Here is a 27,785-nt window from a genome sequence, read left to right as displayed (position 1 = left end):
TGATTAAGTTTTGAGAAAAATCAGAGGTTATTCAAAGGAAATCTATTCTTAAGAATTATCTGAAGCATAGAGAGAAATTGTTTATTATTTCTCTTATTGGATTTGCTATTAATATCATTTAAAATGTTGTTAACTTTGTTTGCTTATGCCCTGTGAAATAAATGAAGAGTATTCTACAGTATACGAGGTGGGTCTGGAAAGTTCTGATAAACACTTAGAACAAAAATGATATTAAAGCAACTGATATAATCACAAGAAAGAAAAAGAACAAATTATTACAATTTGATGAAACATGGGGGTTAAACGGTTTTAAGATATGGTCTTTCTTATAGGTATATCAGTTGCTTTAATATGATTTTTGTTTAAGGTGTTTATCAGAACTTTTCAGCCATCCCTCCTCATATATAGTACACCAAACTAGGGATATGATTTGCAATAAAAAATCCATTTTGATTTACAATTCGAACAGTAGGTGGAATTGGTAAAAAGTTTGACAAGAATAAATGTAGATCTTGCTTGGAAGACATTTGAAGTAATGTTTGAATTTGTATGGGATAAATGTGAAATTAAGGCAGACATCCTCAACAAATGGAGAAACTTTTATAGCCATTATCTTCTGAATTTCTCATATTGTATTAAAGAAATACAATATGAGATGTTTCATTATATTTTTTAAGATACATGGTAATAAATTAGCATATGGTCTGTTTAATGTTGGATTTCTTTTAATGATTTTGTAATATATAATTTTTTTGTATTACCATCTAGCAAGGTTGTTTGCAAGTTAAGTGTTTATCAAAATGAAGGTTATCAAGATCTATGTTGTTACTATTGAATCATCTGGAGTTTTTCACAAGAATGGAACATTCTGAGATATTCCTTGGATTTTTTTTAAATGTAACCTCAGAAAACACAAATGTAAAATACAAAAAAATCTTAGCTTTGAAATAAATATGGCAGTTATGCTTTTAATAGATTTTTCACATCTATATAATAAAAATTTTTTCAAATGGTGATTTTATATATATATCTTTCAAAAAAAAAACTTCTAAAAGATTTCTTATAGTGAGAAAGACAAAAATATAAATAAGAAATCAATTTTTTTTCTCTCTCTCTTTTAATATTCTATTTAAATTAATGATAGCGAAGTATTTAGATAGACATGAAGTATTAAAATTAATTGCAGGGTTCCTCTGTCGACAGGGAAGCTAGTGACAGAGAAAAAGTAAGTTTTGGCATAAATTCTCTTCTGTGCATTATTTGCCAGTAATTAAGTTTAAGAGTTTTTAGTTTTAAGTATTTTAAAATCACTTTATTATTATTATTATTTTATTTATTTATTTTTTGAAATTTCAACAACAAAAAAGCAAGTGTGATTCATTACCTGATTTTATTAAATTGCCATAGGCAGTGGCTTTATTATCATTACTTTTTACTAAATTAAATTTAGAAAACATTTATATCTGAATGAATGAGGAGGGGGAGAATCTCTCTCTCTCTTTTTTATGTTAACATAAGGTTTGTGATGTTTAGTTTTTCTAGCGTTTTGAGTAGATTTTAGTTTTCAGTTTCAACAAAAAAAAAAAAAACTCTTGAGATGACAAATGAAGAGGAGAAGAAAAAAAATGACTGCTGATTTTGGAATTGAATTGCAAATAGATAGTAACTGACTGACTACAATATGTGTAACAGGTTTAGAAGAATGTGGTATATGAATTATTGGGTAATTATTTTGGTTTGATAATATTTTTCAGATTCAAACAAGCATCTTTAGAGTACAAAGATAACTTTATCTCAGTTTATACAAACATATAAACACTTGCAATAAGGTTTGCAGTAGAAACATTCACATCTTTACTTCCAAAAAAAAAAAAGTCATGAACTATAATTCTAATAAGCACTCTCTCTGAGACTTAAATGAAGCAGCTTAGGCCACCAAACTTTGGATAACATGACACAGCCATACTTATTGAGATTAGAAAAGTATTTTTATAATGAAACAAACTCAGTGACAGTCAGTCAGAATCAATTCAGGATTGTCTTCCATCTTATACTGTTGTCAAAAGCTATAATGATGGCAGTGATAAATTTCTTATTATTCAAAATGATTTTGAAAGTTTTTCCACTTGGTTACACTATAGATTAAAGATGCCAAGAAATTATATTCTTGGTTTCATCCTTTATCCAAGTGTAAGCAAACAATGTTTGCTTACACATATGCCTCTATATACATATAAATTGTATATAGAAGCATATAAAGTATGCCTCTATATACAAGTAGCCCAGTCGTGAAGTATCTTCATAACTGGGCTACTTGTATATTGAGGCTAATGACTTCACATGAAACCAAGAATATAATTTCTTGGCATCTTTAATCTTCAAAGGGATGTTTCCAGTTTGTCCATTGTATGCTAACTACAGGCATAGCATACCTTATACACTTGTGTTAAAATAAGTATTTGAATACTCTGCTTTATAATTTATCTTTATAATTCATCATTATCAATTTCCTGATATGTACCCTCAAGAGGTACATAGCTTATTAGGACAGCACTACATGTTTAAGTATACATGATTACTAATCTCCTATCAACAATCTTGCCCCAAATTTCTCATCAGCACTCCAATTACTGTTAGATCTTATATTGATCTATGGCACTTCTTATTGTATAACTACAGTAGATCTTGGTCTTCCTCTAGATCTCTTTACTTGCATTCCTGTCATCAGATACTTGTTTTGCTAACGTTTCCTTTCCCATACCAGTTTAGAGACTGGCTTTTCTCATATGTTCTAGACTACTAACAATGTCAAGTTCCTTAATAATATCCTCATTTTTAATATAAATCTGCCATTGATGCCATCAGTTCACCCTTCTCATTTTTCTCAGAACTCATATCTGTGATCTTTAGATTTGATCAGGTGTTTTATTTCTAATCCAGTTCTCACATCCAAAAATTAATATTGGTTTGAAGCCAGTCTTGTATACTGCTAGTCTTTTGGCTAATTTTTTCTTATTCTTCATAAATTTATTAAGTTGACTTTCTATCACACCAATTTTGCTAATTCTGTTTGTTTCCATATTTAATTTGCTATCTTTACTAAAAATTCTGCCTAAACAGCTGAAATATATTAGTTTCTCTATATGTTCGCCATTGAGAATGCAGATGAAGTATTTTGTGTTCCTACCTCTTTTCATAGTTTTGGTCTTGTGATATCTTTTTTATACTTTTGTTAATTTTGTATCAGATTTGATACTGCCATTATTCAGTTTAGTTGTAGAATCTTGCAGACTTGTGATGGATTTATTTAAGAGTATAATATCATTTGTATAATGTAAAGAGCTAAGATTTACAATTCCACCTTTGATATCAAGTTTAATGGCAATTTGTTTCATAAGATTTGTATAGATGTTAAAGAAGAGTGGAGATATTGTACATTCTCATCTTACCGTGATGCACACTACTCTCTTTCACCCTGTATAATGTTCCATTTATTCTTCTATATAATTATCTTTTTTTGAAAAGCCTTTCTCTTGGTACTTTTCATATGCTCTTTCCAGATTGACAAAAGCTTAAAAATACATATCCTTATTATATTCCCTAGATTTCTCAGTATAAGGTAAAAATCTGATCTTGACATCCCCTATTTGGCCTAAACCCAGCTTGTACTTCTCTGATTTCCTCTTTCATGATTTTTCTTTGCTTCCTCTTAAAGCCTTCTTTCTTTCAAGGTCACACAGTGGTAAGCATTCATTGTGTAAAATTCATGGAGACAAAAACACACCTGTTAGAGCAGTTATTTGATGGTGATGATGATAAAATATTGGCCCTCTGGCACATTAAATAAAAAGTATCTGCAAAGGTATAAGTTAACATGTTTTAGTTGGATTCATTTCGCTAAACATTGGAAACTACAACTGTGTTAGAAATAATTACTTTAATTTCCCAACATTTCAACCTTCTTATTAAAGTCATCATCCAGAGTGTGTGTGTGTATACAAGGACAAGCTATATTACATTTCAAACAGTATGCCAAAGTGACAATGATTTGATCAACAGTTATTCTACTGGCCTGACCTCTAGTTTAAAAAAAATACATCAAAGCTATATCCTATTTATAACTTCAGAGAACAAATTCATATAAATACTTTTAATACAGCAAAATTGGTTGCCTAATCAATAGTTTAACATAAATGTTTGTTATATTAAAGCTAAGATCCTAGATTACTGCAGTCCTAATTATAATTTACTCTTAGACCAAAAGGTATGTGGGTAGAATATGTGCTATTCATATTCTTGGATTTTTAAAACTATCATTATTGTTAAGATTGGAGTGGTTGATAAGAATTTAATAGGCATCTTTAAATTTGCAGTCATACCATTCTGTTGTTTTGATGTGATCTAAACAACAGATGTCTTTACAGTCCATTCTATGTAGAGTATTCAGTGAATTATCAGAAAGGCCATTTTTATCATAGTTATTAAATTTAATATATCATTTATGTACCTTTTTTTCTTTGGATAGGAATTGAGTGCCTTGTTTCACCTATAGAAAGCAAAGAATATTCTTTGCATTACAGGTGCAAAGAATACAGTATACTCTTGGGTGGGCATGTGGAGGAAGTGGATCCTTGGATGAGTTGAATAAGTGCTTTAATATTGCAGGAGGTTTAAAAGTGGCATTAAGGTTTTCTTTCTGGGCTATTCTGTTTATTTTATCTGATATTCATTTAATATATGCAATAGCTACAGTTTTATTGTAATCTAGTTTATTTTTGTTTATAAGCGGAGACTTGTGAAGAATTTTGTTCGTAGTATTTTTGCTGTAGTCATTTTTCAGGAAAGTATTGCTGATAACTTTTAATTCATGTTTAAGTGCTTATTCACTGAAACAGATCTTTAAAGCCTTTTTTTTTTTAGCATATTAATGAAACCTAGTTTTTGTGTTGGGTGGTGGTAAGAGTTTATATATATATATATATGATGATTTGTGGTATTAACTCAGAATTGGGATATGTTCATACTTTTATATACTGACTGATATATGGAAATTAGAACAAACAATTAAATTTATTAAATATGCAACATGTTTCATCAGAAGGGCCAACTTCTTCAGGTATGAGAGAACATAGAAAGCCAATAAAAAACACTATAAAAAGCATTAAGTCACTATAAAATTATAAAACTATAAATTTGACTAAACCACAGTTAACTTTGAACTGGAACTACAGTCTGTGTTAAAGTTCTGTTGTTAGACACGTGTGTGTGTGTGTGTGTGTGTGTGGCTTCATGAGTGTGCCAATATCTGACAGCAGAGCTGAATGAGTCCGGTAAATTGTACCTGAGGTTACTGTCTATATGGAGAGGGTCCATGATAATTTCTTTAGACTCGACTCTGCGCTGTTCTACCTTGTCGCGGCATACGTGAAGGTTTGAAGTTGTTGTCCAGTTTATGTCCTATCTACAATTTTTCTCCAAATCAATCTGTTACCTGTCAAGGGGCCAACATTATCGGATCTTATATTTCTATCTTCTAAGGCACTTTTTACTGTATCAATCCACCTATATCTTGGTCTTCCTCTGGGCTTTTTCTTGCCAACCTGCCAGAGAACACTTGTTTTGCTAATCTTTCCTGTCCCATTCTGTTTAAGTGACCATACCACCTGAGATTAGCTCTGCTAACACATTCCTGGATGCTAACAATGTCAAGTTCTTTCCTAATATCCTCGTTTTTAATATGATATTACTATTATTATTATTACTATTACTATTATTACGGGCAACTCCAGGGAGTCATTAGACTCATCGAGGGAGGCCCCAAATCATATTCATCACAACTATTTGACATTCATACAGTATCTATCATATCTCGCCTTAAACTCATTCACTGTCACAGCATCCACCACAGACTCAGGGAGCGCATTCCACTCATTCACTACTCTAAAAGTAAAGAACCCAGCTCTAACACCTTTACTAACCACACTTTTGCCCAGTTTCCATGGATGTCCCCTAGTCCTCCCACAACCAGCCCTGTTCTCAAAAATATCTTCTGAATTAATTTTATAGAAACCCTTCAGTAATTTGAATGTCTCAATCATATCTCCCCTCCTCCGCCTATCAACCAATTTTTGCAACCCACAAATCCTCAACCTGTTCTCATACGGTTCATTCCACAGACCTGCTATCATCTTGGTCACTCGCCTCTGGATCCTCTCCACCTCCTCCCCATCAAGAAGAAACCTAGGTGACCAAATCTGAGCACAAGAGACCAAATATTGCCATTGATTCCATCTGTTCATGGCCCTAATCTTTCTCATATCTCTGGTCTCTAGTCTTTGGTCAAGGGTTTTACTTTTAACCAAGCTCTCAGATACATAAGTTAAAATTGGTTTGAACATTGCCTTGTATACAGCTAATTTAGTGTTTTGACTATTTTCTCTCTTATTTCACATAAATTTATTCAGCTGACTTCCTACTATACCAGCATTGTTGATTCTGTTGTCTATTTCTATATTTAATTTACCATCTTCACTAAAAACTGTGCCTAAGTAGCTGATATGTTTTACTTGTTCTATAGGTCCTCCAGTCACAATGCAGTTGATATTTTCAATGCTTCTGCCTATTTTCATTGTCTTTGTCTTGCTAGTGATGATCTTCATACCATATCTATTACAACAGTTATTCAGTTTAGTCAGGGAATCTTGCAGACTTGTAGCATTTATTTAGAAGTATAACATTGTCCGCATAAAGCAAACAGCAGAGATTAACATCTCCAATTTTGATATCAGGTTTAATACCATTTTCCTTCATAATGTGATCCATATAGATAATGAATAACACAGGGGATGATGTACATCCTTGTCTGATAACAGATTTAACATTAAACCATCTTCCTGTACTTCAATTCTAACTCCTGACTTACAACTCAAATAAAGACTAAGTATTGCTTAATATAATGGCCCACTGACCATACAACTGTAGCGTTTTGAATAGCTCCTCTCTTGGCACCTTGTCATATGCCTTTTAAAGATCTACAAAACTTAAATACAGATCTTTGTTATATTCCCATGATTTCTCAACTATTTGCTATAAAGTGAAAACCTGATCCTGACATCCTCTATTTGGGCTGAATCAAACTTGTACTTCACTAAGCTTCTCTTCCACAATCCTTCTCAGCTATTTCTCAAGTATGTTTGCATAAATCTTACCAGGAACACTCAGTAGTGAGAAATGTTTCTCGCATTCTGAGAAATTTCGCAGAATGTGATAAATACCTCTGTAATTCTCACATTGAATTTTATTTACCATTTTATATATGGGTACTATGAGAGCTCTACTCTAATCATGTGGAATTTTTCCCTTTGTCCAGGCCTTCTGAAATATACAGTGCAGCCACTCTAAGACTTTTATACCTTCATACTTATGTTAGAATATAATAAATTTAGTTTAATCCTTTATCCCAGTGAGAGCAAACAAAGTTTGCACCTGAAAATATCTTCAGGACTGAATATAGTGTTGTACTATCTTACCTTGGTAAGTCTCACTGGGATAAAGGATTAAACTAAATTTATTATATTCTAACCTAGTGAAAAATAAACTTTTAACAATAAGAATACAATTTGGTTGGCTAAATCGCAAATTGCCATCCCATCATCTTTTGTTCAGTATCCAGGTAGATATCTAACAGGGTGCACCAGAAGAAGGTTTGGATTGGACATTATGTCAGAAGCCCTGGTTGGCTCTCTGCATTCCTTTAAAGCAGTGGTTCTTAACCTGGGGGTGCGAGAAAGCATTTCCAGGGGTGTGGGAGAAGTTTCTAAATTTTCGATGGAAACTACCGCCTGTGAGAAACTAGTGAAATCTACTTCAACTTTTGGGACCCCCACTGCTACCCTCTCTACCTTTGCCTCAGCGCATCGCACTTACCAGCACATGCAGCACAATAAGAAACTGGTTGATACGTGCACATGTTCGCATAGTCTGAGTACGAATGTTAACGAGACGGTTTGACGCATGTATGTATGTATATGTAAATGTATGCGTTTATTTTTCAATAAATAAATTATCTTGCAATAGATGTAATTTCCTAAATAAAGAAATAGAAACACATTTTTCAAGGGGATGCGAGAACTTATTTTTAGATTCAAAGGGGTGCTGATCACTAAAAAGGTTAAGACCCAATGCTTTAAAGGCTATGTGGAGGTCTCATCTCAGTTATACAGCTTTGAAGACCTTAAGCATCCCATATATATATATACACACACACACACACACACACACACATATAATATAATAATAATATATATATATGTATGTTATGTTTATAGGAAGATTTACTCGGTTTGGGAATATGTTAAAAGTATTAAATGACTAAAGACTGAGATTAACATTAAAGGTGTTTTAATTGTACAACTAGTTGCATCTAAACATAGATTTCTTCAGGTGCTAAAAAACATAAGAATCCAAGTAAAGATCTGGATCTCAACAGTATTAAAAAACGTAGAAAAAACATTGTAGAGGCTAAAGCCTAGAAGAGTTTAAAAAAGAACAATCTCCAACTATATTATTAGGCACATACGTGCATCCACGATTCTTTCTATCTCATCATAACAATGGTGAAGATTGTTAGACTTCCCGGAGTACTGGATGTGGAAGGCCCTCCTCGTTCGAATTAGCTGGAAACAGGACATGGCCAGATAAGGTGCTGGCTCGAGTTCTTTTGTAGTTGATGTCTCTTTGGCGTTCTTCGATACAGAGTTTGATTGGTTTTTCTGTCTGTCCAAAGTAAGGTTTGACACAATTGCAGAAAATTTGATAAACTCTGGGATATTTAAGACCGTTATGATTAGTCTGTGGTCGACTGAGAAGGGAACTTAGCTTAGGCAGTGTTGTGAAGAAAGTCCGAATGTTAAATTTTCTTAAGATTTTTGCTAATCAGTTGACCAAAGACTAATCATAACGGTCTTAAATATCCCAGAGTTTATCAAATTTTCTGCAATTGTGGCAAACCTTACTTTGGACAGGTAGAAAAATCAATCGAACTCCGTATCGTAGAACACCAAAGAGACATCAACTACAAAAGAACTCGAGCCAATGCCTTATCTAGCCATGTCCTGTTTTCAGCTAGTTCGAACAAGGATGGCCTTCCAGATCCAGTACTCTGGGAAAAGTCTAACCAATCTTCATTGTTGTTATGATGAGATAGAAAGAAAAATTTTGGAGTCGAGCAATAATCCTAAACCCTGTTCACATCAATAGTAATTTAAGCTACAACATATCAGACTGTCACAGCTCTGCAATTCAGTACTAGTGTACGTGAGATCATGGACACACATGCATGTGCCTAATAATACAGTTAGAGATTATTCTTCTTTTTTAAACTCATCTAGGCTTTAGCCTCTACAATGTTTTTTGCTGCGTTTTTTAATACTGTTCAGATCCAGTTCATTACTGGGATTCTTATATGTTTTCGTCTAAACATAGACAGAAGTCTATGTTTAGACGAAACTAGTTGTGTGATTAAACTTTTATGTTAGTCTTGGTCTTTAGTCATTTAATACTTTTAACATATATATATATATATATATATATACACACACACACAGTAAAACCCCTTTTTTACGTTTTCCTGCCATTTACGTCCTTTTCCATTGGTCCCATCTTATGGCCTATTCTTACGATATATTGGTTTCCCACCATTATTTCCCATGATTTGCGATTTTTTCTTGGGTGGCAGCACTGAATTTCAAATCGATTTCCTCTCATTCAAATCGATTTCTGCAGAAACCTGCACATTTCTGTTCCCAATGGCGTTGCTTTTGACTATAGTTTCGTTTCCACCATCACAGTGACTTGCATGCTTATAGTAGTGACGAACGATAGCGTGATTTTTCAATCACAGTACGAATTGATACCATGAAGTTTTCATATCAGTCATTTTAAACTGTCAGTAGCTCGTGGCACCCGTGACATGTTGTGATGTGATTTTACATTCACAGTGCTGTATTGAAATCGTGAACAAGGGTCATACACAAATTGTGAAATCACATTCACACTTCTACCAAGTAACAGTTGTTACTTGGTAGAAGTGTGATTATTAAATATCAATGAATAAATTACTCGTGAATATTAAATATCAGTGAATAAACCACAGTTCATGAAATATCGCTTCACTAGCTTGCAGTGTTGGTATTCATAGTCTCAATTCAGATATTGAGACTACGAACACCATATATTGTTCATAGTCTATATTGCAGAAATTCTGCTACGTAATTTAGTGTGTGATAGTTGCTTTCAAGTTGTGGTGTGGATGATCCATGTTAGTAACATGGAGAAAAAAGACAGAAAATGTATTTCGGTAGAAGAAAAGATGGCAATTCTGCGACGTGTAGATTGGCATGCCAGAACACGTGTGCAATTAGCAAAAGATCTTGGACTCTCCATGTCCACTTTGAACATGATAGTAAAAAACAGGTCAATCATTGAACTCAATGCAAAGCAATCTGGCGCTATGTCAAAAAAACGAAAATATATTCGGATATCGACATATGATGAATTGGATAAAGTTGTGGCGGAATGGTTTATTTCTACGAGAGCGTCGGGTATTCCAGTCGAAGCTACTATACTCTCAGCGAAAGACCTTGAATTTGCTGCGAGCTTGGGGATTAATGGTTTTACTGCATCAAATGGATGGATTGATCATTTTAAGACTCGTCACAATATTGTGTATAATCAAGTGTGTGTGGAGAAAGTAATAGTGTTGCAGGAGAAACTGTAAACCAGTGGAAACATGAACTAATGACTATTATTCAGGACTACGAACCGAAAAATATTTTCAATATTATGATGAAATTGGGCTCTTTTGTAACATTCAGCCAAGTAAAACATTGTGTTTTAAAGGAGAGAAGTGTCACGGTGGAAAACTCAGCAAGCAGAGAGTAACTGTTTTGCTCATGGTCAATGCTGATTGATCAGAAAAATTACCTCTAATTGGTAAATTTAAAAAAGCCAAGGTGTTTTAAGAACGTGGAAAATCTACCTACTAAGTATGATGCCAACAACAGCAGCATCTCCACATCCACCATGCATGCTCTGGATGCTAAAATAGTGGCAAATCACTGCAAAATATTACTACTGCTAGACAAATGTCCTGCATATCCTGAAGATCTGCAGCTCAGAAACATTAGAATTAGTTTTCTTTCCCCATAATTGTACAAGTGAGATTCAGCCATTAGATTTTGGCATCATCCATGCATTTAAATGGAAATATAGAAAAACACTTCTTGAAAAAGCTGTGTTTATGAATGATAATGGTATTGACCCAAACCAAATGACCATATCAATCCTTGATGCCATGCATTATGTGGCCAAAGCATGGTTGCATGTTACTCCTGAAACCATATCCAACTGTTTTCAGAAGGTAGGAGATACGTTTGTGGAAGAGGAGGAAGAAGAAGATATGTCAGAACCCAACAACTGGTATGTGATGGAGGAGTCTTCCTCATTTCAAGACTATGTTGATGCTGGTGTGATCACATAAATGGTACCAAGTGCAGAAGACATCCTTTCCAACCACCTTGGTGAGGAAGAAGTGGTTGAAGAAGACTGTGATCAAGAACCTTCCATCCTTATTAGTAAAGAAGCAATGGAAGCTATCTCTGTTTTGAGGCTGTATATTGCAATTGTATCAGGAGACGATGGTGCATTTAATGCCTTATACACTGTGAAGAGGCCGGTGGAACTTATAAGAGTGCAGAAAAAGCAAAACCAAGCAACAATTGAAGACGTTTTTAAATAGATAAATGCAAATAATTGTAAATTAATTTATTTTCAGTTATTAAATTTTGTAATCTAGTATGTAGAGTCACATACTAGCAGTAAGTCATCTTTTAGCCTTTTCTTAATGCTTTTACATTTCCTGCTATTTACAATTTTTTCTCTCATTCCCCTGGAAAGTGTAAAAAAGGTTTTTTTACTGTGTGTGTATATATATATCATCATCATCATCATCAAATTCCTGACATGTACCCACAAGGGGTGTACAGGATATGACAGTACTACATGAAAAATTTACATCATTACTAACTACCTATCTACAATTTTCCTCCAAATCAGTCTGTTGCTTGTCAAGACTTCAACATTATCAGATCTTATATTTCTATCGTCTAAGGCACTTTGTACCGTATCAATCCACCTATATCTTGGTCTTCCTATGGGTCGTTTTCTTGCCAACCTGGCTGAGAACACTTGTTTTGTTAATCTTTCCTCTCCCATTCTATTTAAGTGACCATACCACCTGAGATTAGCTCTGTTAATGCATTCCTGGATGCTGACAATGTCAAGTTCTTTCCTAATATCCTCATTTTTAATATGATATTGCCATTGATGCCATCTGTTCAAGCCTCTATTCTTTCTCAGGACTCTCATATCTGCGGTCTCTAGTCTTTGGTCAAGTGTTTTACTTCTGACCCAGCTCTCAGATCCGTCAGTTAAAACTGGTTTGAAAACTGTCTTGTATACAACTAATTTAGTGTTCCGACTAATTTCTCTCTTATTCCATATGAATTTATTCAGTTGACTTCCCACCATACCAGCTTTGCTGATTCTGTTGTCTATTTCTATATTTAATTTACCATCTTCAGTAAAAATCGTACCTAAGTAGCTGAAATGTTTTACTTGTTCCACAGATTCTCCATTCACAACACAGTTGACATTTTCAATGATTCTGCCTATTTTCATTGTCTTTGTCTTTTTATTGCTGACCTTCATGCCATATCTATTACAACAGTTATTCAATTTAGTCAGAGAATCTTGCAGACTTGTAGCGGATTTATTTAGAAGTATAACATCATCCGCATAAAGCAAAGAGCTGACATTAACATCTCCAATTCTGATATCAGGTTTAATACCACTTTCCTTCATAATGTGATCCATATAAATAATGAATAACAGAGGGGATAATGTACAACCTTGTCTCACACCAGATTTAACATTAAACCATCTTCCTGTACTTCCTTCAATTCTAACTGCTAACTCACAACTCAAATAAAGACTAAGTATTGCTTGATATAATGCCCCATTGACACCATATAACTGCAGCGTATTGAATAGCTTCTCTCTTGGCACCTTGTCATATGCCTTTTCCAAATCGACAAAACTTAAATACAGATCTTTGTTATATTCCCATGCTTTCTCGACTATTTGTTGTAAAGTGAAGATCTGATCCTGACAGCCTCTATTTGTCCTGAATCCAGCTTGTTCTTCACCAAGCTTTTCTTCCACAATTCTTCGCAACCGTTTCTCAAGTATACTCGCATAGATTTTGCCAGGAACACTCAGAAGGGAAATACCTCTGTAATTCTCACATTCAGTTTTATTTCCCTTTTTATATATGGGTACTATGAGAGCTCTACTCCAATCATCGGGAATTCATCCCTCTGTCCAGGCTTTCTGAACTATGCAGTGCAGCCACTGTAAGACTTTTATACCACCATACTTCAGCATTTCTGGTCGAATATCATCTACTCCTGCTGCCTTTCCACATTTCAAGCCTTTGATTCCTTTTTCTACTTCAAGTATGGATATGTATTCCTGACTGCATGCCTGGTCAGTGTTTTTTATCACTGTGCTGTCATCACTGCTTGTTTCATTTACCAGTTTTTCAAAGTAATTACTCCATACTTCAAGGATTTCTTTTTCTCCTGTTTTCATGTCACCTTTATCATCTCTAACTCCTTTTACAGCACTCTTTCCTCCATTCCTAAGCTTCTTCAACAACCTCCAGAATATTTTGCCACCTTCTTGATATTTATTTTCTATATTCTTGCCAAAGTCCTCCCATGACTTTTGTTTAGCTAGTTTTACACACTGTATATATATATATATATATATATATATATATATATATGTATGTACTTATAGTAAGCAGTGAAGGAAATGACTGCCAGAAGGAAGACATGTGGTTGTGGCAAGTGTATCTTGAAAAGAAAGTGTGTTTGTGTTGTTTGTTTAGGTGACTAAGGAAAGGTACGAATGTCTGTCAGCCATGGGACCAGATGACAAAAACATCATCAACGTATCTAAACCAGACTTTGTGTTTTAAATTCAGTGAATCTTGAGCATGTTGCTTAAAAACTTCCATAGAAAAGTTAGCATTTGAGGGGTGGGGGATAACAGTGAGCCCGTGGTACGTTACATTTAATAACTATGGTGTCTGGCCTTTTTGATCATGCCTTTGAATACTCTACATTGAATTGACCGGAAAGGCAAATGTTCTTTACATCACAACAAAATGTGGAATGAGTGTAAATTTAAAAAGGCCTGTGAAATTCCTTTCAACCATCCTAATCTCAATAATGGTGGTCTAAAAATCCCCAGAATAAGAATGGCACATATTCTGTCCATGACCATTTGGTCTAAGAGTTTAGAACTATAGTAATCTAGGATCTTAGCTTTAATATAACAAACACTTATGTTAAATTATTGATTAGGCCACCAGTTTTGCTTTATTAAAAGTATTTATATGAATTTGTTTGCTGATGATGTTGTAAATGGGATATGGCTTTGATGTAGTTTTTTTTTTTTTTTCACTAGAAGTCAGGTCAGTAGAATAACTGTTGATTGAATGATTGTCACTTTGGCTACTGTTTGAAATGTAATAGAGCTTGTCTTTGTATATATGTATGTGTGTGTGTGTACTCCAGATGATGACCTCAATATGAAGGTCGAAATGTTTGGAAATTAAAGTAATTATTCCTAACACAGTATTAGTCCCCATGATTTACTGAAATGAATGCTGGTCACTGTGTGACACTGAAGGAAAGAATATTTTAGTTGGAGAATCTTATGGCAAGTTCCAGCATTTTTACTTGACAACTGTCAGTTCCATACAAACATAGAATAGCACACAGTGGAAGCAGATACTAATGTTCCCATAGTTGATGTCAGGTCATGGCCGATTCCTGTTTCATGATAGAAGATAGTAGAATTCCTGTTTCAGTGAACAGATAATCAGAGCTCTTGGTCACCTGCTGTAGTTGTAGCCCATGTCCTTCCGTCACTGTATCTCCAGGCTGCTTTGTGACTCTTGAAATTGTTTCCACAGTCTGTGACCACTGAACGACTCACATGTAATCATCTGGTTACGTCCACCAGACTTTTGCTGGCCTCTAGTCTTATGATGACTTGCCACCTGAATTCATTGGTTTCAAGTGATGTTTTGCAGCCATATCCAAGAATTTTACTGTCATAAAACGTCGTGTTCTCACTCAAGACAAGAAATGGAAAACCACTCCAAAATGCCCACTTTTATGCCATGGCTCATACCTCTGACAATACAACTCATTTGTACATGGTAACTAGATTCAGTATCACATTTACATATTGTACCTGACTTTGATGTGTTTTTTTCCCATTTTCCCCTGAGTTATCATGATTTTCTCTTTGTTCCTTAATTTATAGAAACTAGTGCATAAGCTTTTTTTGTTTTCTTTATGTCAACTGCCTTCTTTAATGACTCAAAAAATTCCTTTCATCCACTTCTTCCTTTGGAGAATTATCTGTGGGAGCATAGGCACAAATAAGTTTTATTGTTTAATTCTCCATTTTTAAAGTTACTTCTTTAACTACTTGAAACTGGCTTCCAATCAAAAAGTTTATCTTGTCTCAGTAGCACTTTTTCAATTTTTTGGCAGTTCGATTTCCTTTCTGTTCCTCATGCTGATGGTGCCTATGTTTGTTTCAGTAGCTAACTTTTTCTCTGGTTCCCCTACTGAAAACAGTGAAGGCCTTTGTTAATTGGCTGATGCCCCACCTGGCATGAAATTTCATTATGATACATGATTAAACTATTAACAAACATGTATCTTCATGTTTGTTTGTTTCAGTTTAAGCCAGTACAGACTACAGTTTGGTCAGCTAAGTCCCAAATTTCAGCTCATCCTCATTTTTTTCACTATCCAGTAACTACCTACTAACAGAGCACATTGTATGAAGGTGAAGATTGGGCATTAAGTCAGAAGCCCCAGTCTGTTCTCCATGTCCCTTAAAAGTAATGCAGAGGTCTACTCCCAGTTACCTAGCTTTTATCCTTAATGTTGTAGATGTTTTTAGAATGTAATGTGCTGATATTCCTTTTATCATGTGTGCTCCATGCTGATCTGTATACCGTCAATAGCATAAGGAGATCTTGTGGACAACTTTAATAATTAACCAATTAATTATTAATAATTAATAATGGCTGATAGCATCTTCAGGAAGATATTTAACACATACAAAAAACTGAAACATTTCCGAACACCGTTATTTTTATAAATTTAAAAATACTAGATTGATAATTTAATAGTTTAATCATGTATCATTAGGCACATCATCAATGTCTATACATTATTGTGTAAATTCTGTATGTGATTGCTAGCATAGGAGATGTCATGAAGCAAAAGTCCTTGGTTTCTATTTTGTGTACTGTGTGAGCTAAGACCTATTGAACAATCTGACAAAATTATTCTCTTCTAAGTAAGACATGGAGGAAGCTTGTCAGTTGTGAATGCACTTTTTTCTTCTCTTTTGTTTTCAACATTGCTTACATGTTCTTTTTTATGAAGGCCATTATGATGTTGACTGATTTTTCTTGTAGCTATTTTCCTTGATGTGTTATCAACGTATGGTAAGGATATCCATGCCTTTTGTAATTAATTTCTGTGTTATGAGCTGGATCATCAGAAAATTAACGTTTCATAATAACCGTTTTGAGTAGCCATTTGGAAGGAACTGACTAAATAGGATTTGAATAAATACATCTCTAATAAGCAATATAGATTTTCCAAGTTTTTTGAGAGTGGATTTTCATTTAAAAAAAAAAAAAGGAGGAGATGCCATTATAAAGGGTATGAAAAGCAGGCTAGGAAAATAATGGTTTAAAAAAGCAGGAATTGCAGCATGAGTAGCACTTATCCAATCTTAATGAAAAATCTTATGGAGTTCTTTCAGCATGTGACCAGTAGAAGAAAGAATGATTATGGAAGATGATATTAATTGATAAAAATGGGGGGATGGATAACCACCACAGAGAATATAGTTGAAGTATTTAATGAGCAGTTCATCAAAGTTTCATTAGACTGTTTCATGCTGATGTGAAATCATACATCAGACAAAGGATGAAATGGTTAAATAGGGGCTAGGAGTAAGTCAGTGGGCAGGAGGTTATAGTGGAAATAATAAGCATATTATTTCCACTATAATATGCTTGGTGTTAATGTTAACTTTTAATGGTGTTAATTTACTTTGCACATGAATAAAATAAATGTTTTTTTGTGAATTTCAAGTCATTCAAACAATCATATCTCACAAAGCACTGTAATCAAATAATGGCGGAAACATTTCAGAATTGTAATGGATAAATGAGCTAGCATCCCCTCATCTTTATGATGCAGAAGTTGTTTTTAAAACCCAATGAGTGTAGACCCTGATCCATCTACATTACATGTAGTATTTGATAAGAGAAAAACTGGCAAATTACAAAGGGCGAAAGGCAATCCATATGGTGGTAATTTGATGAGAAGCCCTCAATCTCAGACCCTATCAAATGCTTGAAAGATGTCAAGTGCAACAACACTGGTTCTTCAAACCTTTCCATGCCACATATCCAGAAGTGGGTAATGTAAGCCAGAAGATTCTCCTAGATTGGATCTAGATTGGCGAAAGTCATAATTGTCACTAAGCAGCTGACAGTTCGGCAGGCATCAAAGTTGATTAATAACATTCTCTATTACTTTTTTCTTTTTTTTTTTTTGACAAAACTAATGTGAGAACAATATATCAATAGCTTGATGGCAGACATTTGTAACCTTTTTTTAGGAATTCATTGTATATGGGCCTGCATCTATGCTGTAAATGTCAAAATAATATAGCATGTAGATAAAGTACAGGGGTAAGATCAGGAGCTCATCTCTTGTGCACAATAGGTCAAATTCCATCTGAACCAACTACCTTTTTTGGTATTTAAGTTTTTCAAGATTCTTTGGATGTCTTGCTGACAGATGGCCAAAGGAGGCATGCAATGACAATATTCTAGGCAAAGGAGGAGATCATTTGCCTTAGTCATCTAACATTAACATATTTTTTTTTACTATTTATGTTCTTCATTTGTTCATCAGATTTAAAAATAAATTCATGAAAGTGAAAATTATGTTCTTTTTAGAAACATAACAGGCAATCGCAACATTTTGGTAAAAAATATTTCTTTTTTTATGGATTTCAACAAAATCTACAGGATATCTCTTAGGACTGGATTAGTTATTATTAACATCATGTTCCAACATAAAAATATGCACAAATTCACATGGAGAGAAGATGCGAGAAATAAGAAAAGTCATTGACTATCACATAGTCAATCTGTACTCCAAAATTGATGAAGAACGAGACTTGGGAGTGATAGTGGATAGGAATTAAAGTTTAGGGGGAACATAACAAAAGTGACTAAAGCAGCTCATCAGATTACTTAGTTAATGAAGAATACTTTGATGAGTGGAAACGAGCAGATCTGGTCACCAGGGTTTCTTGGCAACGAGGAGGAGGTGGATAGGATCCAGAGTCGAGTGACCAAGATGGTAGCAGGTCTACGGAATGAAGATTTGTGGGGTTACAGAAACTTGTTGATAGGTGGATTGGTTGGACTGGTTGATTGACACACAAATTACCGAAGGGTTTTTACAAGATTAATTCAGAGGAAATTTTTCAGAATAGGTCTGGTGGTGGAAGAACTAGGGGCCATCCATGGAAAGTGAATAAGAGTGTAGTTATGAAGGGTGTTCTAGGTTTTTTGCTTGGAGAGTAGTGAATGAGTGAAACAGGTTGCCAGCGTCTGTTGTGACTGAGTTCAAATCAAAGTATGATAGATGCTGTGCAAATGTTAGATAGTTCTTGACATGATGTTTAAGGCTTCCTTTGATGAGTCTAAAGACTCAAGGAGTCTTTAGACTCATCAAAGGAGTCTAAAGTAGCCCATAATAACAATAAGTTGATAGTGATGTTTTCCCACTGATTCAGGATAAAACAGTATACAGAGGATTTGAAATAGGAAGTGATCACTATTTAGTTTTGAGCAGGATAAAATTGAATTTATATTTGAAAAGAAGTGTGTGCAAGAAACTTTTAAAATAAATCATTGAGCAGCTTTTGGGAGAACTGTAGACTGAAATACACAAACATTTCAAGAAAAAATGAATGATTTTGAAAACAAGAACCAAACCTTGTAGATTCAGTGGCAAACCCTGAAGAAAACATTGATTGATTTAGATATTATTTTTTTGAAAATTTCATGCTGTTCCTCTAAATTGACATCAATACTTATAAGCCATTTGCTTATTTTCTAAAGGAGCACCCCCCCCCCTAATATTAAACCATTGGATTTTTTACTGTGGTTAAATTAAGACATGAATGATATGCATTCAAACATATATTGAAAAAGAAATTATATGAAAAAAAAAAGTAATTTTTGACATACTTTTGGAGGGTCCTCATGTTTGCTTTAAAATTTAAAATCATGATAAAAAAACTGTTTTTTTTCTCTTATTTTTAATTTTCGGTCATTCATTCATTCTTCATATGAGTTCACCATGGCACCACTGTATGTATACCTCTGTTTTTAATTTCCATATTTTTTATCTTTACTCTGTTCTTTTCTGAAAAAAAGCTCCATGCATTTTTAACTATTTAATGGTCTTTAAACTTCTTTTATAGCTCATTATTGCTTTAAGAGTTCCGTTTTTATTTTTACCAATTTTATATTTCCTGATGTTTCATCAAAAATTTTAAAGCAAACATGAGGATCCTGCAAAGGTATGTCAAAAATTACTTTTTTCATATTGTTACTTTTTCAATATATTTTTGTACACATATCATTCATGTTTTAATTTAACAGCAGTAAAAAAAGCCAATAATTTAATACTAGGGATGCTCCTTTAGAAAATAAGCAAATGGACTGCAAGTACTGATTGATTGATTCAGCCAGAGAGGCATGTCGTGAGATTCTTTGTAAAGATAGACAAATCAGAACTCATGGTGAATTCAGGAAGTTAAAGAGGTAGTCAGTTAAATAGAAGAAAGAATATCAAAAGTTCCCTTCAATTTTAAGTTAACAGAATACAGAGAAAAATGTAAGAAAGCAAAGCACTGTGTAAAACTAGCTAAACTAACATCATGGGAAAAGTTTGGTAAGAACATAGAAAATAAATATTAGGTAGGTGGCAAATATTATTTAGGTTATTGAAAAAGCTTAGAAATGGAGGGAAAAGAACTGTAAAAGGAATAATAAATGATAATGGTGACATGAAAACTGAAGATAAAGATATTCTAGATGTCTGATGTAATTACTTTGAAAGGCTCTAAATGAAACAAGCAGTGTCAGCATGATGATAGAAAACTCCCAACAGAAATCCAGTCAGGAATACATATCCATACTTAAAGTAGAACAAGTCATCGAAAAACCTGAAATGGAGAAAGGCAGCTAGATTAGAAGAAATTTAGTCAGAAATGCTCAAATATGGAGATATTAAAGTTCTGCAGTAGCTGCATTGTATTATTCAGTAGGCCTGGTCAGAGGGTCGAATTCCAGATGATTGGAGCAGAGCTCTCATAGTGTCCATCTGTAAAAAGGGAAATAAAACAATGTGAGAATTACAGAGGTATTTCCCTACTGAGTATTCCTGGTATTATTAATATAATATACTTGAGAAACAGCAAAGAAAATTGCAGAAGGGAAGCTTGGTGAAGAAGAAGCTGGATTCAGGCTAAATAGAGATTATCAAGATCAGATTTTCATTTTAAGACAAATAGTTGAGAAATTATGGAAATACAACAAGGATTTGTATTTAAATCTTGTAGATCTGGGAAAGGCATATGACAAGTGGAAAGCTCTTCAAAACACTGCAGTAATATGGTATAAATTTGACATTATATCGAGCAATACATAGTCTCTATTTAAGCTGTAAGTCAGCAGTTAGAATTGAAAGAGGTACAGGAAGATGGTTTGATGTTAAATCAGATGTACGACAAGGATGCACATTATCTCCACTGTTATTCATTATCTATGTGGATCACATTATGAAGAAAGAGGTATTAAATCTGAAATCAAAATTAGCGATAGTAGCCTTACCTTTTTAGTTTATGCAGATGATGTTATACTTCTGAATAAATCCAGTACAAGTCTGCAAGATTCCCTGACTAAATTGAATAACTGTTGTAATAATCCTTTCTTTCATGCTTCCACAGCGATCAGAATACATTATGAAACTTATGGATACAACTACCATGTTAGAGTAAAACTTTAGTTTAATATAAACCAAAATATACATTCGGCGTTTCGACCTTCACATTAAGGTCATTATCTGGTGTATACTTATACAAAGAAACAAGCTGCACTACAATCTACATGGCATGCTAAAGTTACTGATCAACCGTTAAAACTATTTGCCTGACCTCTGGTGTTAAAATTTTTTTTAAAAACCTCATTACATCAAAGCTAAAGTTCTGTTATTATTATTATCTATTAGATTACAAAGTTAAATTAAGTGGAGAGTAACATGTTCATGCAGAAAATAATAGATAAATAAATAAACAAAAATAAAATTACTTATATAAGTATACATATAAATTGCAACACTGGTATGGATAGGGGCCAATAAAAGATGAAAAATTGCTTAGAGTCCTAAAGTCTGGATTTGCTGAAAACTAAGTGGGCTGAATGTGTGACATCCAAATTTTTGGGATTTTTAAGCCTCCATTATTATTAAGAATAGGGTGGTTAATCGAAATTTCACAGGCTTCTTTAATTTCCATTCATACCAAGTTTTTGTATGATGCAAAGAACAAGTACTTTTTCAATCAATTCGATGTAGGGTATTAAGAGCATGATTTGAGAGGCCTGCTCACCAAAATTATTATATTTAACGTATCGTTTGTGTTCTTTTTTACAGATGGCATTGATGGCCGTATCACGTTAAAAATTAGGATATTAGGAAAGAACTTGCCATTGTTAGCATTCACAGGAATGTGTTATGGGAAAGAAAAGATTAGCAAAATAAGTGTTCTTTGCTAGGTTGGCAGGGAAAAGACTCAGAGGAAGACCAAGATGTAGATGGATTGATACAGTAAAAGGTGTCTTAAAAGAGAGAAATAATAAATCTGATGATGTTGGAGTCTTGACGGATAACAGATTAATTTGGAGGAAAATTGTTTAGATTATATTTGGTCATTCAAACATATAATTAAAATGAAATATATATTGATCTTTAATTGACCATGATTTATAAACATCTAATACCAACAAGTTTTGCTAACTGGGCTGTCCTGCTTCGTCATATGGAAAACCTTAATAAGATCACACAGTCTGCCAGAATTTAATTTCACTCAAAACTACAGAATATGCTCTCATAAGAGTGACTAACACAGCACACTCCATGCATGTAATGTTATGCGTTCTGTTTTAATGTTTAATTTATACGATAGTGTTACTCCATTTTATCTGTACTAGCCACTTTGAATTTTTTTCTCTTACCATTATAAGCCCTGAAGAAGCCTGACATCCCCGTCGGCGAAACTTGTTGGTATTAGATGTTTATAAATCATGGTCAATTAAAGATCAATATATATATTTCATTTTAATTGGAGGAAAATTGTCGACCAGAGGTTAGTAATGGCATAACTTTTTCATGTAGTACTATCGTAATTATCCTGTACACCCTTTGAGGATACATATCAGGAATTTGATGATGATGACTAAATCTACTTGGTTATTCTGTAGAATATCTGTGTACTTCATAAATTACCTATATAAAGTATGAAATCAAATGTCTTATTTCATACTTGAACTAAAATGACTTACTCTGTAAAATACCTAATTATTATAAAGCGAATGGCTACACAATAATACTACTGCTAGATTTTGCAAAGACGTTTGACAGGATAACTCATGGAACTCTGTTACACAAACTGCAACAAATAGGGATGGATGTGAAACTTGGTGATATGGATGAAGTGGCTGATGGACAGATACCAAAACGTATATGTAGGAACAGAATCTAGCAGAAGACAGGTGACTTATGGTGTGCCTCAGGACTCTGTGCTTGAACCACTGCTGTTTAATTCATACATAAATGACATAGGAAATAATTTGAAAGGTGATATTCAGTTGTTTGTTGATGATGCAAAGTTGGATAGGATAATAGTTAATCATGGTGGTGTAGAGAGCTTGCAGGATGATTTAAATAGGCTGAGACAGACTATGGCAAAACATGAATATTAATTTAATTTGGAAAAGTCTAACGTTATGCATTTTGGAATACAAAGATTACAAGTTGTGTACCATAGTGAGGGAACTGTATTTCAGAAAATTGATCAAGTCAGGGATTTATGGGTTGTAGTTTAGAATATATAGAGCTAAAGTTTAGAAGGCATATTGCTAAAGTGGCCAGGATAGTTCACAGGATTACTTGGTTATTGAAGAACATACTAACAAGCAGAGATGAGGGAGTTATCATTCCTCTTTATGTAGCCTTCATACAACTGCATTTGGATTACTGTGCTGAAATCTTGATCACCTGGGTTTCTTGGGGATGAGGAAGTAATGGAGAGGATCCAGAGGTGAGTGATCAAGATGGTGAGTAGTCTGTGGAATGCTTTTTGGCCTTCATAAAATCTGATTTAAATCTGCTGATGACTGTTTTACATTTGTTATGTGCTTTGGTATAGGTATGTAGCTGGAGTTCTCGATTTGAGCCACCTGCAGTAAACTGGATTTTTCCTTTGGCTGCTTTCATATTCTTTCTGTTGAATTAGGGCTTTGAAAGCAGGTGAAAATTTTGTGTAGAATGTGGGATGCCAGTGAAGTATGCGATTCAGATGCAAGCAGATGTGCTTGAATAATAAATAATGTTTTAACTCATATATATATATTTTTTTATTTATACTAGATATATTTCCTCAGCATGTTTCACTGTCTATATGGCTAACATCATCTTCAGAAGGTTGTTTAACATAAATAAAAAAAATGACATATTTTTTTGAAATTTTTTGTCTGCTGAAGCATTTGAGACATCAGAAAGGGTTGTCCAAAGGTCAACAATCAGCATGCTGCAATCTCTTCTTCTAATGCACGGACAGCTTTGTTAGCATCAACACGCAAATGCAATCTGTTCCTGTAAAAGAGCGAAGCTAGTGCACTTGTAAATGTGGAAGGCTTTTGGTAAAGTAAACCAGTGTTTCAATTTCACAGAATTTAGGATAACATTATTATCTTCGACTTCAGCTTGCCGTATTGAAGGTCTTGCATGCAGTGGAATCAACATAGATAATAGTAATTCTGGTAGATAGGCTTATATGTTGGTTATTCATAATTTATACTTTCCTATATTTTGGCAACATTACATTGCTGTCATCAGGACAGAATTCCTAAGGAAATGCAACCTTACAACTACTTACAGACCACATAAAAAAATTGGCATCTCTTATTTGCACCGCCAGAGACCATCCACATTCCCTATACCTACTAGGTCCCTTGAAGTTGCAAACTGTCTTACTACAGCCAAACAAGCAGGACAGCCAATATTATTTCTTAACAAAAGGACTACACCCAGTTCCACCAATACAGCCACTCAGGACTTGCTGACCATGCTTTGGACAACTGCCATAGGATTATGCTGGAAGAAGGCCACTCTGTTATACCACAGCAAATACAAATATGAAGGCTATTCTTCAAATCTGCCTTAGCCCTGAAAAACCTTCCAAATCTCAACAAATTTGGGTGCACAAAACCTTCTCACATATGGAAAATAGTAATACTCAGATCTTCAGCCCAAACAGCCAAGACCAATTTAGCCTATTAGGGGCACTGTTTAGGACTCTAGGCTCAACTTTGGTTGCCTTTCTTGCCTCATTTGCCCAGTGTTAGTGCATGCACATATCTTTTTTTGATTATGGCAATGTAACATTGCCATACATTCTTATTTCCTGAAAAATAATAGTCACCTGCCCATTAGAGACCCGAAAGTGCATCATTAGGCAATTCTCATCACCTAGCTTTAAACACCACTCCACTTCTTGGCAACCAGAGATGGCTTGAAAAAAAGGATCATATTTAATCACTAGAGCAGAATGTTTCTGGGTTATCTTCACTCTGACAGTAGTTCTAAATACTATAAGTTACCAATTTTTGTAGGTGATTAAGTTTTTTTTTTTTTTTTAATAAAATATTTAATGGTTATTTCTGGATTTGTGTGTATAGCACAAGAAAAAGTTGTATGGTTTGAACAAAATGCGACACTACATTATGCACTTTCTGCCTATAATCAATGAACATTTTCTGGGTTGCTTCATCTTTTCTCATTAAACTTTTTTTTCTGTGCTTACCTTAAAAGAAAAATTCTCTCATAAGCAAAGAACAGTAAGTGAACTGAATGATTTTGTGATAACAGCTGTTTCCAGTATTGAGTAGTGCAGTGTGAAATGCTACAGACTGTTTACTTTTTTACTGTATATCTTCATATGTATGCTCATTGGGATGGATATCGTTTTCTTCTGTATCGATAAAAATAAACTTGACTCTTCTATTTGAATTTTGCTTCACGTTTATATCACAGTTCATTTAATTTTTGAAATTGCATACATTTTTTAGCTATTACTTTATTATTAAGATATTACGCATTCCCTTTGTACTCTTTGATTGGAAGACCTAGGTTCAAGATACAAAAAACCTATCTAAAGGTTTTTTATCTGGCAGAGAACACAGAATTAACAAACATTGATATCCTGAACTCATTATGTAGTAACTTGTCTACAAATTTGAATTGATTAATTTTTAATTCATAAAGTGTTTATTATTGCTAAAGAATTCATGAGCTAGAAAGGATAAATAAAAAGTCCTTAAATTTATCCTTTCTTAATTTAAATTGATATTGCAAGTTATATTTAAATATGTATTGAGTGGTTACCCATTCAAGGATGAAAAGCTCAGTGTGTTATGTTGCTGTAAGATACATTTCTTATAACAGCATAAGGAAATATAGACTATTTTATGTTCACTCTCTCTCTTGTTTATTAAATGTTATATTTTGTCTTTGACAGGAAAAAAACCTTCCTGTTTTAAAGGATAATGACTTTTTAAAAGATGGTTGCAAAATGTACATTGGAACTGAAGCAAAAGAAAAATTAATGGAAATGTTGACATTGGATGTTGAAGTACGTGTTTGTAAAATATGTATGTGTATATATATATATATATTATAAAGTGAGCAGTAACATAATGTATAAATTTGAATTTTTAATTTACTCAAATTTTAACATAAAAAAGAAAATGAGATATTTATCCTTAAATTCTCAAAATTCAATTCATAAATTTTCTGAAAGTAGCAAAAATATCATTTGCTATAAATGTTTATTGCTGATGTGATCAAAAGCATAATTGAATTAATGTGTATAATAAAATATTCATCAAAATTTCAAAACCTAAATTCACACTCAAAGAATACAGTGAACTATAAGACATCCAAGTGGGTTTGAAAAGGTTCCATGTTTAGCCTCTATGAAAATGAACTGCCATTTGGGTTTTTGTATTGCATCTCTTCACGTTCCTTATGATAAAATATTCATCAAAATTTCAAAACCTAAATTCACACTCAAAAAATACAGTGAACTATAAGACATCCAAGTGGGTTTGAAAAGGTTCCATGTTTAGCCTCTATGAAAATGAACTGCCATTTGGGTTTTTGTATTGCATCTCTTCATGTTCCTAACATGATCTTTAAATTTCCAACTATTAAAAGTCCTTCTCTGAAAGTATATTATAATAAGTTGGATGAAGGCATCTTAAATCAATTTTGGTCATTAATTTCATTTAGACATTTTAATATAAAATGTTTCTTTCTTTCTTTATTTTATTTTATTTTATTTTATTTTTTTTCAGTACAGCTAGTACAGTAATGCTTTCACATTTTACAGTAAAACCTGTTGATCTTTTGGTTTACTGTAAAAAAATTTGGTTTGGTGACCGTACTCTGTAATTTCATCTGCTGTCCTAATAATGTCTTTTTGAAAATAGCCAAGTATAGCTTGGCTGTTTACTTCTTAGCTGCAAGTGCATTTCTTATAATGTTTAAGAATAACCAGTGTTTCTACACCCCTGATGTAAAAACACTGGTTATTCCTGTGATTGAATATTAAAACATAAATGATATATATATTCAACCTTATATTAAAAAAGTGATAACATGAAAGATGTTTTATGACATACTTTAGGGAAAATCTTCATGTGTTTGATTTGTTGATTTTAAAATTTTTGGGACATAATTTTGGTAGAACAATGTTGGTAGATTTGAACTCATAACCCAAACTCTTAAAAGGATAATAAATTACAAGAGGAATTTAAAAGCCTAAAGTAGATTAGAGAAGCATGGAATTTTTTTTACCAGACGGGAATAAAATAAAGATAAAAATATATGGAAAGTTTTTTTAAAAACAGAAGAATACATACTCTGTGGCATAATGAACTACTATGAAGAATGAAAAACAAAAAAATATAAAAATTACTGTATATGGACCATTTAACTAGGAGTCATCTTCAGTGGAGTGTTGGAAAATAATAAAAGGTGAAGTTTGTGCTAAGTTTACTTTTATGGTTGCATTGAATTTTTTAGTGATTGCTCATGGGCAGAAATCTCAGGTTTATTTGAATATCGTGGAGCTTCCAATTTTCTGAGATCACATAGGGGCAATGGGTGTTTATGGAATTGTCAAAT

The 27,785-nt window shown here is 33.5% G+C and overlaps 1 protein-coding gene across 3 annotated transcripts in view; it reads left to right on the top strand.

Moving 5' to 3' along the window:
* Window positions 1–27,785, top strand: part of LOC150100152 (phosphatidylinositol 5-phosphate 4-kinase type-2 alpha-like) — a 224,196-nt gene that overhangs the window by 128,375 nt on the left and 68,036 nt on the right. For 2 of the 3 annotated variants that reach the window (XM_090402421.1, XM_090402419.1), the window contains 2 exons: window positions 1,187–1,225; window positions 26,116–26,229. In XM_090402421.1, the coding sequence (XP_090258547.1) occupies window positions 1,187–1,225; window positions 26,116–26,229 (153 nt within the window). The remainder of the gene's footprint in view (window positions 1–1,186; window positions 1,226–26,115; window positions 26,230–27,785) is intronic. The other variant, XM_090402420.1, reaches the window with a different exon arrangement.

The sequence above is a fragment of the Typopeltis vanoorti genome, chromosome 13 (genome assembly GCF_054136105.1).
Source record: "Typopeltis vanoorti isolate ZY-2024b chromosome 13, IOZ_Tvanoo_1.0, whole genome shotgun sequence".
In the NCBI taxonomy this organism is placed as follows: domain Eukaryota; kingdom Metazoa; phylum Arthropoda; class Arachnida; order Uropygi; family Thelyphonidae; genus Typopeltis; species Typopeltis vanoorti.
Note: the sequence above shows the minus strand (reverse complement) of the source record. Positions and strands in the feature narration are given on the sequence as shown.